Source organism: Pinus tabuliformis, chromosome 4_1 (genome assembly GCF_031772625.1).
Source record: "Pinus tabuliformis cultivar Carrire ecotype Pingquan chromosome 4_1, CPIR1, whole genome shotgun sequence".
In the NCBI taxonomy this organism is placed as follows: domain Eukaryota; kingdom Viridiplantae; phylum Streptophyta; class Pinopsida; order Pinales; family Pinaceae; genus Pinus; species Pinus tabuliformis.
Genome location: NC_142303.1, coordinates 34,541,435 through 34,554,302, shown reverse-complemented (window position 1 = coordinate 34,554,302; position 12,868 = coordinate 34,541,435). Strand labels below are relative to the sequence as shown.

Sequence of the window (12,868 nt, the reverse complement as noted above, 5' to 3'; positions counted from 1 at the left end):
GATAAGACTGGGTCTCCACGTGGCAGTGAACGACCCGTTTACATTGGTAGATAAGACTGGGGCTCCAGTGGTCCCCTTGGAATTACTCTCCACCACGTCATCATCAATCTTAGAACTGTGCGGAGGTGAGTGGGACCCAACTAAGGAGTTCCGTAGAGGATGAGCTGGCCGGCCCAACACGTAATTTTCCCCCACAAAGATCATGTATTCTGGTTTACATCTCATCTTACTGATGCCTGGCGAACACGCAATCAACACCATGTCCAACAATCCAGCGTTTCTGCAATTTAAATAATGAAAGAGAGAGAATTTTAAAAGTTAAGGGCTCCTACTATCATGGAACAAGGTTGAATAGTCCCATAACTCTCAGGTCATGAGTTCTCAAATCTAGAGCTGAATGGAATGGTGTTGAGAAAAATTTAGTTTGTGATTCTTTTACAGTGTGAAACCCAAGGGAAAAGCTCTCAGATTGCTAACTTCATCTATCTGCAAGAATTATTTACAGAGAAATCATGAGCTCAAAGTGGTCCAAGTCTTGTGAAAGATCTGGAAAACTGAAAAAAGGCCCCTGGACTTATGAAGAAGATATTCGTCTCCTTCGTTACATCACAATCCATGGCCCTGGTCGATGGAGTGCTCTGGCTAAAGCCTCTGGTAACCATTTCGAATCTCGTTAAGCCAATTATCTCAGATTGGGTAGTTAGCTTCGAAGTTTTTTTCAGGTATTAATTAGTTTTTTGATGCAGGGCTTCAACGATGCGGGAAAAGTTGCAGGCTGAGGTGGGTCAATTATCTTCGCCCAGATCTCAAGCGGGGTAGCATAACTCCAGAAGAAGAGCGCACAATCTTGGAGCTCCATGCTCGATGGGGCAACAGGTTTTTGCTACTTTGGCCTCAACCATGCCTAATTATCTTTCATGGTCCATTTTTGTGCTTATATCATTTGAGAATTGATATAGTATATAGATCTTGGGTAAGGAGTTTACTAGACCTGGTGTCCATCTTCATAGACTAAACCTTAATGCATATGTAATTTGGTGTCAAAATTATCTATAGACCCAATTCACCTTTTCTATTCACTGCATTATATACACAGCACATGAAGAGTTTACAGAGAGTGGACATGAAAAGTTTACACAGAGTGGACATGTAATTGGACGTTCATATCCATGCACCCAATTCACTCTTTATAATCAATTAGTGCACTGTGCACTCTTCTAGTCTATTAATTTGCTGATATTGGCTGATGCCTTTAAAATTAGTATTCTCTAAAGTTGCAGGGAATGGATATACCTTGTTGCACTGCATTTCCTTCTTTTTTTTTTTAGCTCTTTTCCTTGTCATACGTGGATAAAATAGTTCTAGTTCAATGTTGATGATGAATTTGAGTGTAATTATAAAATGGAAAATCCTGATGAGTTATTTAAAATCTCTGGAATCTGAAATATAATATTTACTTCTCCATGTTTTAGTTTATGACATGCCATTAAATATCAGATGTGGTTGTAAGTTTGCGAGTGGTATCCAATTGGTAATATAGTTTAATCTTTTTTATTTACATTTACATGACCCAGTTTATATTTATGTTCAACGTATTTTTATATAGATAAGATTCTAAAAAGTTTAAGTTAATTTTTTTTGAAGTGTAAAGAAATTATTTTATTGTATAAATTAATTTTTATTTATTAATTTTAGGGATAATATTAATTAATTATAATTTTATTTATAAAATATTATGTAAATTATGAAATTTAAAATAAGATTATAGTGATAGGTTATAATCTAATATGTTTTAAAATTGCTTTTGTTTGGTTAAGAAGTCTTAATCTATTCCCATATGACATAAGGATATAGGTTAACAGCCCAAGACCCACAGTGAAAGCTTTTCCCTTTAGGGACCACCAATAAGATAGTTATAGGAGAAGTGGTTTTTCTTAAATAAGAGTGCTGAGTGAATCTGCATTTACCAATAACAGTCAGTCTGTGATAATTGTCCTATTTTTTATTTATCAACTTTATTATGATAGATTTTCCTACTATTTTAAAAAGAATAATAATCACATAATAATAATAATAATAATAATAATAATAATAATAATAATACTTTATTTTTATAAGTTAATATTTTTATATATTATTGTTTATATTTTCCTTTATCTATTTTTTTTAAATGTTTATAAGTTAATTCTTTGTTAAAATAAGAGTATGGAAACTTGAATAAGTTGTTTTATTAACTAGTCTGAAGTCAAATTTTGGTATTATATTCATATTTTTTTTTTTAAGAAATGTTCATAATTTTAAGAAGTTAATGCTTTGTTAAATTAAGAGTCTAGAATTTTGAATGAGTTGTTTGATTAACTAGTTTGAAATCAAATTTTGGTATTATATTGTTAATTTTAAGAAGTTAATGATTTGTTAAATTAAAAATCTGGAATTTTGAATGAGTTATTTAGTTACCTGATCAGAAGTCTTAAATTCTAATATAGTTTTAAATTTTGGTATTATATTGAAAAACATATGAATTTTTGTCTACATGAAAATTACAAAATTTTAAAATAAACATCAAGTGATTGCCTAAAAAATTGGAGTTTTCAATTTAAAAAAATTACAATTCATTATAAAATAAAAAATAAAAAAAATTAAGCTAACAATTGTAATTTGAAGATAAATACTGAGTGCCTGCTTAAAAATTGGAATTTTCAATTTAAAAAAATTACAATTGTTCCAAAAAAAAATTAAAAAAAAAAATAATGATATGGCCACCCATAAAAATACTGTACTTTGTATTATAGCGCAATCTTTCTTTGCTTTTTTAATTGTCTATCCAGCTCAGAAAGGGGCATCTTACAAATTTTATATCAAGCAAAAACCTTTAGGATTTCATATTGTTCGAACTTTTATATTTTTAATAGACAAAAACCCTTTTAAATGTATATTCTCCCAACTCAAATATGGATCATTATGGATACTGAAGTTATATATCTGAGCAAATTATATCTGAAGAGGAAAAAAATATTTTTTTTCTAGAACGATTCATTATGACAGGACTGATTCAAACTATGAGATCAGCATAGGTAAAATTTATATATAGCAGTGAAATTTTCAAAATGTAAAATGAAAAGCTCAAGAAACTTGTAACTACCATCAGATTGTTACTTGTAACTACCATCAGATTGTTTGACACATAAGGAGGATTTGAAATTTCAAGCATGCAGAGTGTTTTGTGATAATGAAAATTTGCAATTTTTTCCTTAACAAGTCTAGTGGATCTTAATGATATACTTAATTTGGGTCTTATACCTATGAACAGGTGGTCGCTGATAGCAGAAAACATGCCAGGGAGAACGGACAATGAGATCAAAAATTACTGGAGGTCACACATGAGAAAAAAACTCTCAACATCTCACCCTTCTGAAGATTCCTACGAGGTAAACAATATTACTACTTCGTTGCCACAGCTGGTAACAGCCCCTCATTCGGTCATGGTAAACCAAACCCTGCCACCATTATCATCAGCATCTTCAAATGAGGATAATACAGAGAGCAGCCTCAGCCTTAACCCACAGCCAAATTTGATGGCTTCCCACTTCCTTGAAAGTGGTTTCAATGCCACCAGCGTATCATCCACAGATTGCAATTGGCAAAAGCAAAGTGGAGAAGAACCCAATTTCAGAGCTACCAATGAAGATGCTTATACAGCACTAGTTTCTTTGAAAGGAGAGCAGAATGAACTGGCAACATGTGGATCCTTAGAGCAAGATGCTTTTTCTGCAATTCTAAGTCAGCTCTATTCCACCATTCCTGGTGGAGGAGAAGCTGACAAAGCTGCAGCCATGAGTGCAGTAAACACTTCTGCTTATTCATCCTACGATTACAACTGTGATTCGACAATGGATTTGTCAGGTGTGTGGAATATAAGTCAATAATTTGAATAAGGAAATTTTATTTTTTGCTATTAGTAATATTCTCCAAATTTTTTAAATATTTCGAAATCTACAATCTAGATAAAGATGACGATCTGAAATTGATTCTTATAAACCCACATCTTCTACATTGATGAAGATGGCGCTGAAATTGATCCATGAACCCACGTCTTCTACGTTGATGACATGTGAATAGTGTACACACTGCAATACTTAGAACAGCTCTTTGTTGCCTGTAACATACCTGTAACACTTGTACACCTTCCATGGACAGTTCTGTTAATTGGATGTATATTCATGACTTTGTTACACCAAAAGGAATTGCATATTTTTTTAATTTTTCCATTTGGAAATGGATGTCCAACATCTTCGCCATTTGAGATTGTCAGATCAGTAGTGGAGAAAGGGACATGAATGCATGCCTACTTCAGGTCAATTCAATCACAGGAAAATAAATAATTCAAGATGATTACGCTAGGCTGGTGACTGCAATATTCTTTGGAATAGTAAACAAAAGAGAACGATACCAACACTCAATCACTACTCAAATTATTAAAATAAGTATATAATGAATTAAGAATTCTGCAAGTCCCATCACTTCACGTGATGAAGAATCAAATCGACTCGTACAATTTGTAAATTTTCTTCCTCATGAAAATATCTCACTGTTCATTGATTTGTATCTTCTGCAGCCATTGCATCTAATAATCATAAAGCCAAATGCCAGAAACTTAAGTGAGAAGTTACTTATCCCGGGCAATGGCGTCGACTTTTGAGAATGCACTGCTATATTTAAAATAATAATAATATTTCTGAGTTGGGTCCATGCTTTAATTGGAATAAGAATATTATTTTATTATTAGAGTTTGTAAAATTAAAATTTGGAGTTGAAAATTTTCCGAAGAAATTTTTGTTTGTGTTATTTACATTGATTTTTTGATTGTATATGGATTGAATATCTAATATTTTAATTACTTAAAATTTATTCATCAAACTTATGATTTCAATAAATTCCTGTTTGATTTTAGAAAAATTCAAAAAATTTCAACAATTAATAAATTTATATTTATAATTTTAAATTATTTTATCTTATAAATATTTTACTTTACAATTAATTTTAAAAAAATAATATAATATATTTGACAAATTCCTTTTTTTTAATTAAAAACGAAAAACTACTCTTATTTAGCTTGTCATTTAGCATAGTATTATATAAAAGATGGCAAACATAGTGATTAACTTCAATTCAAGCCATAACCCATTGACCTAAAGCAAAATTAATAACTTTATAAAATCATACTAACCCACATCTTTAGAAGTCAATGATTTTTTAATTATTGATTCCTGTTATACACTGAGTAAGGAATACATTAGGAATATATTATGATAAAACAGAATATTTTTATTTGTTTTCTGCATTTTCTAGAATATATCATATAAAATAAACATTATGATATTTTTTGCCTTATCTTTAAATTTATAATATAAAATAAAAATACAAATGGAAATTTAAAAGTTAAAGTCTAAAATAAAAAATTCATGGAAATTTAAAAATTATAAATAATTTATAATAAATTTTATAAAATGTTGAATATCTATTTTCAAATTCAAAATGGTTTTAATAATTTGTATCTATAGTTTGGAAAATAGGGATATACATTTTAATTAACTACACAAATAAATAAAAAATTATAACCTTAGTTTTTTTAAGTGAGTAAAACTCTTAGAAGGAGAAAATAGACCACAACCTTAGGACAAAATAAACCACGACCCTAGCTAATGTGGCCACTAGAGACAAGTTTATTAATGAAGAATAGTAATTGTATATACGAGAGTTTCTCACAATTGATCATCAACAAATGATCATGTTTTTAAATAGAGATTAAAGACCAATTAGGTGTTATGCCATGGATTAACAATCATTAGTATTAATGGTGTTTAGAACATATTGTGACCATCCAATTATATAGCTACACATGCATACTAAAGAAACACACTTTTACATAATAAACAAAATGGACCAAGTTGAACTTAATTAATTCTAAGTGTCTTCATATCCTAACATGCCTTAAGAACAACATGGAATAACCTTTGAAGAACTTACAAAGGTGACATAATAGGAGAATGAATGAGGCATTAGAGCGTATCCCCCTTTAATGACAACTTATTGAATTCTTAATGCAGATCAAAGTTTAAAAAACTTTGCTTCTGTATGAGACCTTGTGAAAATGGCCACAACTTGATCACATATCTAACAAAAGAGCACTTCAAGAACATAATCAAGAATAACTTTTTAGAGGAAGTTCATTTGTAGCTGAATGTGTTTGTTGCATTGATGTTGAACTAGAACTTTGACGAGATTCATGACACTTTGATTGTCACACTGGAGGGTGGTCTAATGTTGCTACTAAAATCTAATCTATGAAAGGATCTATCGAAGCCACATGAATTATTAACTTGCATTGATCGTTTCTTAGTACTTTGCTTCTTCTGAAGAAATAACAATAGCTTGTTGCTTCTTACAAAACCAAGTGATAGGTCATGAACCAAAACTAAAAGCATAACCTGTAGTGGACTTCTAATCATTCGGGTCACCATCCCAATTTGAATTAATGAAACCAACCAACAAAGGAGTACCCCTGAATTATAATGTATCTGAAACCAAACTATGCCCCAGATATCTCAAAGTATCATTTCTACTACTTTCCAATGAATTTCATGGGGTGTTTGCATATACCGAGAAATAATACCATCAATAAAGGAAAGATCAAGACGTGCATGAGCCAAATATAAGATGCTACCAACTCATGGTACAAAGTGATTATTGAATATTGTGTTGTCATTGATGTCAAAGTTTGGGGGAGACCAAAAATGTCAAAGTTAAGTGAATATTGTTGGAAATATTGTTGTTATTGATGTCAAAGACAGAGAGAGACTACAAATGTCCACAATGAAGATTGAAAGTCGAATATTGTTGGAAATATTGTTTGGATACCCAATTTTTTTCTTGATGCTCAATTCAGATACCCTATCTTTGAAGGCATTTTTACTCAAAATAATTAGCTCAAATAGAAGCATAGGATACACGGTTTAAATTATTATTCCAATACCTCTCTAATATGACACTCCCTCTAACTCCATATGTAAAGATTATGGTAGGTTGACTTAGCTAGAAAGTATAGGTTAGCCCAACCAATTTTACAAGTCAGCCCCATAAGTGAACATAGAAACACTATAAAAAAAGGATAAATGAGAGCATTTGAATACCATCCAAGCAAGAAGACATCGAAGGTGTGCAATAGAAGATGGGGAATACTCTTGGGGTCTTAAAGGTGGAACAAAAATGTGATTTGTGGAGTGAATGGGCCATCTTATATTTTTCACTACAAATTTTCTTGTGGGGCATTTCAGACCATGAAACTTGGAGGAGATCGATGAAATATATTCATTTATAAGTGGTAGAAATTTTATAATTTGGTTAAATGTAATTTCAAAGATATGACCTTAGGATTTTAGGGTTTATGAATTCTCTTGAAATTTGCTTCAAACAAGTTAGGTTGGCATTTCAATTGTAACTTTTCTTTTGGGACGTTTCAAACTATCAAACTTGGAGGAGATAAATGGGAGATCTTCTTGTACTTGTGATATAACTTTCAACCATTTTTTCACCCTAATTTTAGAGGTATGATATGATCAAGCTAGGGTTCTTGAATTCTCATGAAATCTTCTTCAAACACATTATGTTGGAATTTTTACTATAACTCTTGTTTGGGATGTTTCAGACTATGAAAATTGGAGGATATAGAGGGGAGATACTAATGTACCTATGGTAGAAATGTCATAATTTGGTTCACTAAAATTTTAGATATATGATTTGAAGAAGTTAGAGTTCCTGAATATTCCTGAAATCAACTTCAAACAAGTTAGTCTGACAATTTTGCTATAACTTATTTTCTGGGACTATTCAGAATATGGAAATTCCAAAGATACAACGAAGCGCCTTAGGTAAAAATTTCATAATTAGATTTACAAAATTGGATACATGGAATGTTGTACAAGTTTGTTCTTAGGAAACGACCAAAAAAACCAATTTTTGGTAGAAGAAGATGTGGTGAAGGTAGAAGTAGTAAGTAGACCTAGTGAAGGTAGAAGCAACTAATAAACCTAGTGAAGGTAGAAGTAGTAACAAAAATCAATGAAGTAAGTTAGTGCCTACGAATATTTACAACATAGAGGATTGATGCTTCTTGACATTGGTGCCTACAAAATTTGCAGTAGAGGGGATTGGTGTCTCCCGTAGGTTGGTGCCTATAAATCTTACAACAAAGAGGATTGGTGTCTCATGTAGGTTGGTGCCTACAAATATTGTAACAAAGGGGATTGGTGTTTCATGTAGGTTGGTGTCTACAAATATTGCAATAAGGGGGATTATTGTCTCATGTAGGCCGCTGCCTACGAAACTTGTAACAATGGTTTGGTGTTTGCAAAGATTTGTTATAAATAATTTTTCATTTATATCTTGTGTTCCATATGTGAGATTACTTGGTTAATATTCATTAATGTTTAAATAAATAACAATTTTTCTGATATTGATTGATCCTACCCCTCAGTATACATTTGAATCCAAAAATTAGTATCAGAGTAGGTTCCTTTGGAAGCAGTCAAACCACTGGAAGGAAGATTGTAGAGGGACCATTTCCATTCATGAAGGTTATTTCATAAGTAGGGCTCCAATATTCAAAGGAACAAATTATGCCTTATGGAGGGAAAGAATAATGTCTCTTGGTTTATACATTTGGTAATCTATAATTGATGGTTATAAAGCTCCAAAAACTCCTCCATTTCATCAATATGGTAAGGAGGGTGTAAATAATGCAAAATCCATGAATGGCATCTTGTGTGGCCTTTCGTAGTTAGAGTTCATCAAAGTAATACACTGTGAATCTATAAGTGACATTTGGGAAAAATTTAAAATAACCATGAAGGAGGTGAAAAAGTGAAGAGGGAAAGCCTCAAACCCATAGAAGACAATTTGAGAGTTTGAGAATGAATGATGAAGAATAAATTGCAGTCTACTTCCTTTGTGTGGATGATATTGTCAATACTATTGGAGGAATTTGTGAAGAAGTTAAGGAATCAATGATTGTATATAAGGTGTTGAGATATCTCCCCTTAAGATTTGATGCAAAGGTATCAACTATTTAAGGAATGAAGGATATGGTAAATCCGAAGATGGATGGGCTACATGGGATTCTCACTACATATGAAATGTGAATAGAAAAAGGAAAGTCAAGTGTCAAGGGAGAAGTTTTTAAAGTTTTAAAGAAGACAAAATAACTTAAATCCGGTGATTATTCTAGCAAAGAATTAGATGCAGGAGAAGCGCAACTCATGAGAGAGGTGAAAAAAGGATCTAAAAAATACAATGATAAGATACCATTAAACTGTTTTAATTGTGGTAGACTAGGTCATTTTGTTGCTAAATGCACATATGAAAAAAGAGAGGATAATGATAATGAAGAAGAACGTAAAAATAGAAGAAAATCACACAAACACAAAAATGAAAGATATAACATGAAGACAATCTTTTACTCTAGAGAATATAGTAGCTCTCCAGATGAAAGTAATTGATATGCATTTGATGTTGGAAAAGAAGAATTCCTATTCATATCCATGGATGCATAGGCCACTAATCATTGAAATAAAGACAATCCAAAAGAAAAAACAAATATAGAGGATGAATATATTGTTAGAGAAGTAAACCTTGAAGTATAACTTATTATTTCCTAGATGAAATAGACATAATTAGAGGCAAGATAAAAAATACGAAGGAGCTATTGTGGAAATATGAGAAGAAAAAGGATCATGATCTTCATGAAATAACAATTTCCATCCTAAAGACACATCTAGAAGAGGCAAAAATTTAATGGAAGAAGTTGTGAGAATCCAACTAAATGAAGAGGAAGAAATTTATGAGATGTTAGAAGTAGAATTTATTTCCTTATGGATGAAACTAGAAAAGGAAAATATTCAATAGAATCAAAGCTTGAAATTTGTGCCTTTTTTTTGAAATTTTAGATGATATTCATAGCTACTATAGGTCGCTTTTCATCAAAACAAGTCTTGGTTACAAGGAAAATCATAAGACCTCTAAAGGAGAGACAAGCATAAAGACACTAGAGAAATAAAATGAAGAAAAACCTATAAGCTAGGAAAATATTATCAAGGGTGGTATTAAAAATGAAAGTAGCATCAGGAAAATATTTAAGGACCAATAAAGACCTGGCTTCTTAAAGAGCTCTATCAACAAAGAAAGAAACACCAAGAAGGGAGTTGAGGATCAATAAAATATTTGATTTTTTAAAATTTCTATCAACAATGAAAGCAACACCAAGAAAGGATTTGAAGATTGATAAAGGCCTACTTTTTCTCACAAAATCATCATGAATGTATTCAAATTAGTTGCTCGACCAAGAAGGCCTTTCATATATCAATATCAAAATGTCTTCTTCGATTATTTTTTCTCGTAATAATTTTGGTCATAGAGAAATATATTGTAGAGCTTATGTGAGAAACAAAAACAAAAGATCTTATAAGATATCAAAGAATGGTTTTAGAGCAACAAAAGTTGAAGTCTTAATGGGAGTTTTGCTAGAAATTACAATTTATTTGCTCTCTTATTAGATCATATTGAATGCTATAAGTACTAACTATGGGCACAAATCATTTGATTATAGAAGCATCATAATAATGTTCCTAAGAAAAGTAAGGAAGAGAATATTACCAAACATAGAGAAGAAATCACAAAGGTATGGAAAATGAAGTAATAAAAACAAGAAGAATGTGGGCTTGCTCTATATGTTCAAAAAAATGGAAATGATATATTGGCAACCGATCTAAAAGAAACATGATAGGAGATCAGAATAATTTCTTACTCTAAAAGAAGAAAAATTTCTTACTCTAAAAGAAGAAAAAGGAGGCGGTGTTACTTTTGGAGATAATGCATCAACACAGATATATGGAAAGGGGGATAGTTAATCTTGATAATTAAAGGAGTAAAACTCAAAACATATTATATGTTGAAGGTTTGAAACTCAATCGTTTGAGTATAAGTCAAATATGTGATCGAGGATATGATCACACATTCATTCTAAAGGATGTGATATTGGGAAGGTATGCTTTGGAAGATTATTGGTGAATGTAGCTAGGACCTCAAGTAATGCATATCTCTTGGATGAAGTTAAAGGAGAAAAATGTTGTATGGGACAATTGGATGAAAGATGGTTATAACATAGAAGGATGGGTCATATTATATTTGAAAATTTAGTAAAACTCAACAAAACACAAGAAAAGAGAGAGATGCCAAAGATATCAAAACTACATTGCATTATTTACAAGCCATGTCAATGTGGGAAGCCTATTTTAGTCAATGTTAACACAAAAGAGCACTCATCATTAAGATCATTGGAACTTGTTCATACAAATATTTTTAGGCTAGAAAGAACAAAAACATTAAAAGGTGAGAGCTAATTTATGCTACTTATTAATGAGTTCACAAGAATGAAATGGGTCACTTTTCTTAAAGAAAAGTATGAAGCATTTGAGAAGTTTAAAGCTTTCAAACCTCTTGTTCAAAATGAGACTGATCTAAAAATAAAATTCTTAATATAAGATAGAGGAGGTGAGTTTACTTCGAATGAATTCAATGAATTTTTTGAAAATCATGGAATTAAGAGACATTTCTCAGTGACAAGGACTCAATGAAAAAATTGAGTTGTACAAAGGAAGAACAGGACAATGTGGGAAATGGAAAGAAAAATTATCAATGAATTAAATTTACAAAACACATTTTGGGGAGAAGAAGTTAGTACAACCATCTATATTATAAACAAAGCTCAAATCAGAGTGAACAATAGTAAGACTCCTTGTGAATTATGGAAAGGAAGAATAACTATAGTCAAATTTTCAAAATATTTGGAAGTGCTATATAAAGGTAAATGAAGACAATTTAGGAAAGTTTGATTCTAGAACAAATGAATGAATATTCCTTAGGTATGCATATAGAATAAATGGATACACACATTACAAAAAAACACTATGCAAAGTGGTAGAGAGAATTCATGTAAAAGTGGATGAATCACTGCCTTGAAAATAAAAGTCACAAGAAAATGGAGTTCCAAAGGAGAAATGCAGAGAAGAGAAATAAAATGAAGAAGAAGAAGAGGAGGAAATAGAACATAAAAATCCAAAGACTCCATCCAAATATGTACGAAACATTCATCCAAAAATTTATTTTTTTGGTAACAAAATTCAGGTATCCAAACTAAAAGGAAGTTGATAGGTACACTGAAGCATGCCAACTTTGCTTCGGTTCCAAAATAGAACCCACTATTTTTCTCAAGCTAGAGAACATAAGCATTGGATTAGTGCATGTATAAGAGTTGAATTAGATTGAGAAAAATGAGACATACAAACTTATGCCTAGACCAAAAGACAAGAATGTGATTGGCACCAAATGGGTCTCCAGGAATCATTTGAATGATAATGTAAAAGTATGAGAAATAAGGATTGAATGGTGTGTAAAGGATATTCTCGAGTTGAAGGTGTTGACTTCAAAGAAACCTTTGCTCTAGTTTTAAGACTAGAAGTGATCAAAATTTTCTTGGCATTTGCATGGTTCAAAAACTTCAACGTATATCGAAGGGATGTCAAGTTAGCTATTCTTAATTGAAATTTAGAAGAAGAGGGTTGAACAAATAAAAGGATTTTAGTTGTCAAAAAATGAGAATTATGTGTGAAGATTCAAGAAATCACTATATGGTCTAAGGTAAGCTCCCAGGGATTGGCACTCAAGGCTTGAAAAGCATATACAATAACAAGGACTGAAAAGAGGAGCAACATGTAACAACCTTTATATCAAAACAAATAATGAAAATTTGTTAATC

At 31.3% G+C, this 12,868-nt stretch overlaps 1 protein-coding gene across 1 annotated transcript; it reads left to right on the top strand.

The window, feature by feature from the left end:
• Nucleotides 1–215: 215 nt before the first annotated feature.
• On the top strand, nucleotides 216–4,248 carry LOC149174054 (uncharacterized). The gene is made up of 4 exons (XM_089419158.1): nucleotides 216–654; nucleotides 747–876; nucleotides 3,311–3,903; nucleotides 4,063–4,248. The coding sequence occupies exons 1-4, from the start codon at nucleotides 513–515 to the stop codon at nucleotides 4,083–4,085; spliced, it is 888 nt and encodes a 295-aa protein (XP_089275284.1). The 5' UTR covers nucleotides 216–512; the 3' UTR covers nucleotides 4,086–4,248.
• The last annotated feature ends 8,620 nt before the right edge of the window (nucleotides 4,249–12,868 follow it).

Bases quoted from the DNA above. Each gene is read 5' to 3' on its own strand.
- LOC149174054 (XM_089419158.1), top strand. From the start codon at position 513: ATGAGCTCAAAGTGGTCCAAGTCTTGTGAAAGATCTGGAAAACTGAAA. The intron at 877-3,310 runs GTTTTTGCTACT...ACCTATGAACAG, and splicing joins CATGCTCGATGGGGCAACAG to GTGGTCGCTGATAGCAGAAA. The intron at 3,904-4,062 runs GTGTGTGGAATA...ACATTGATGAAG, and splicing joins TTCGACAATGGATTTGTCAG to ATGGCGCTGAAATTGATCCA.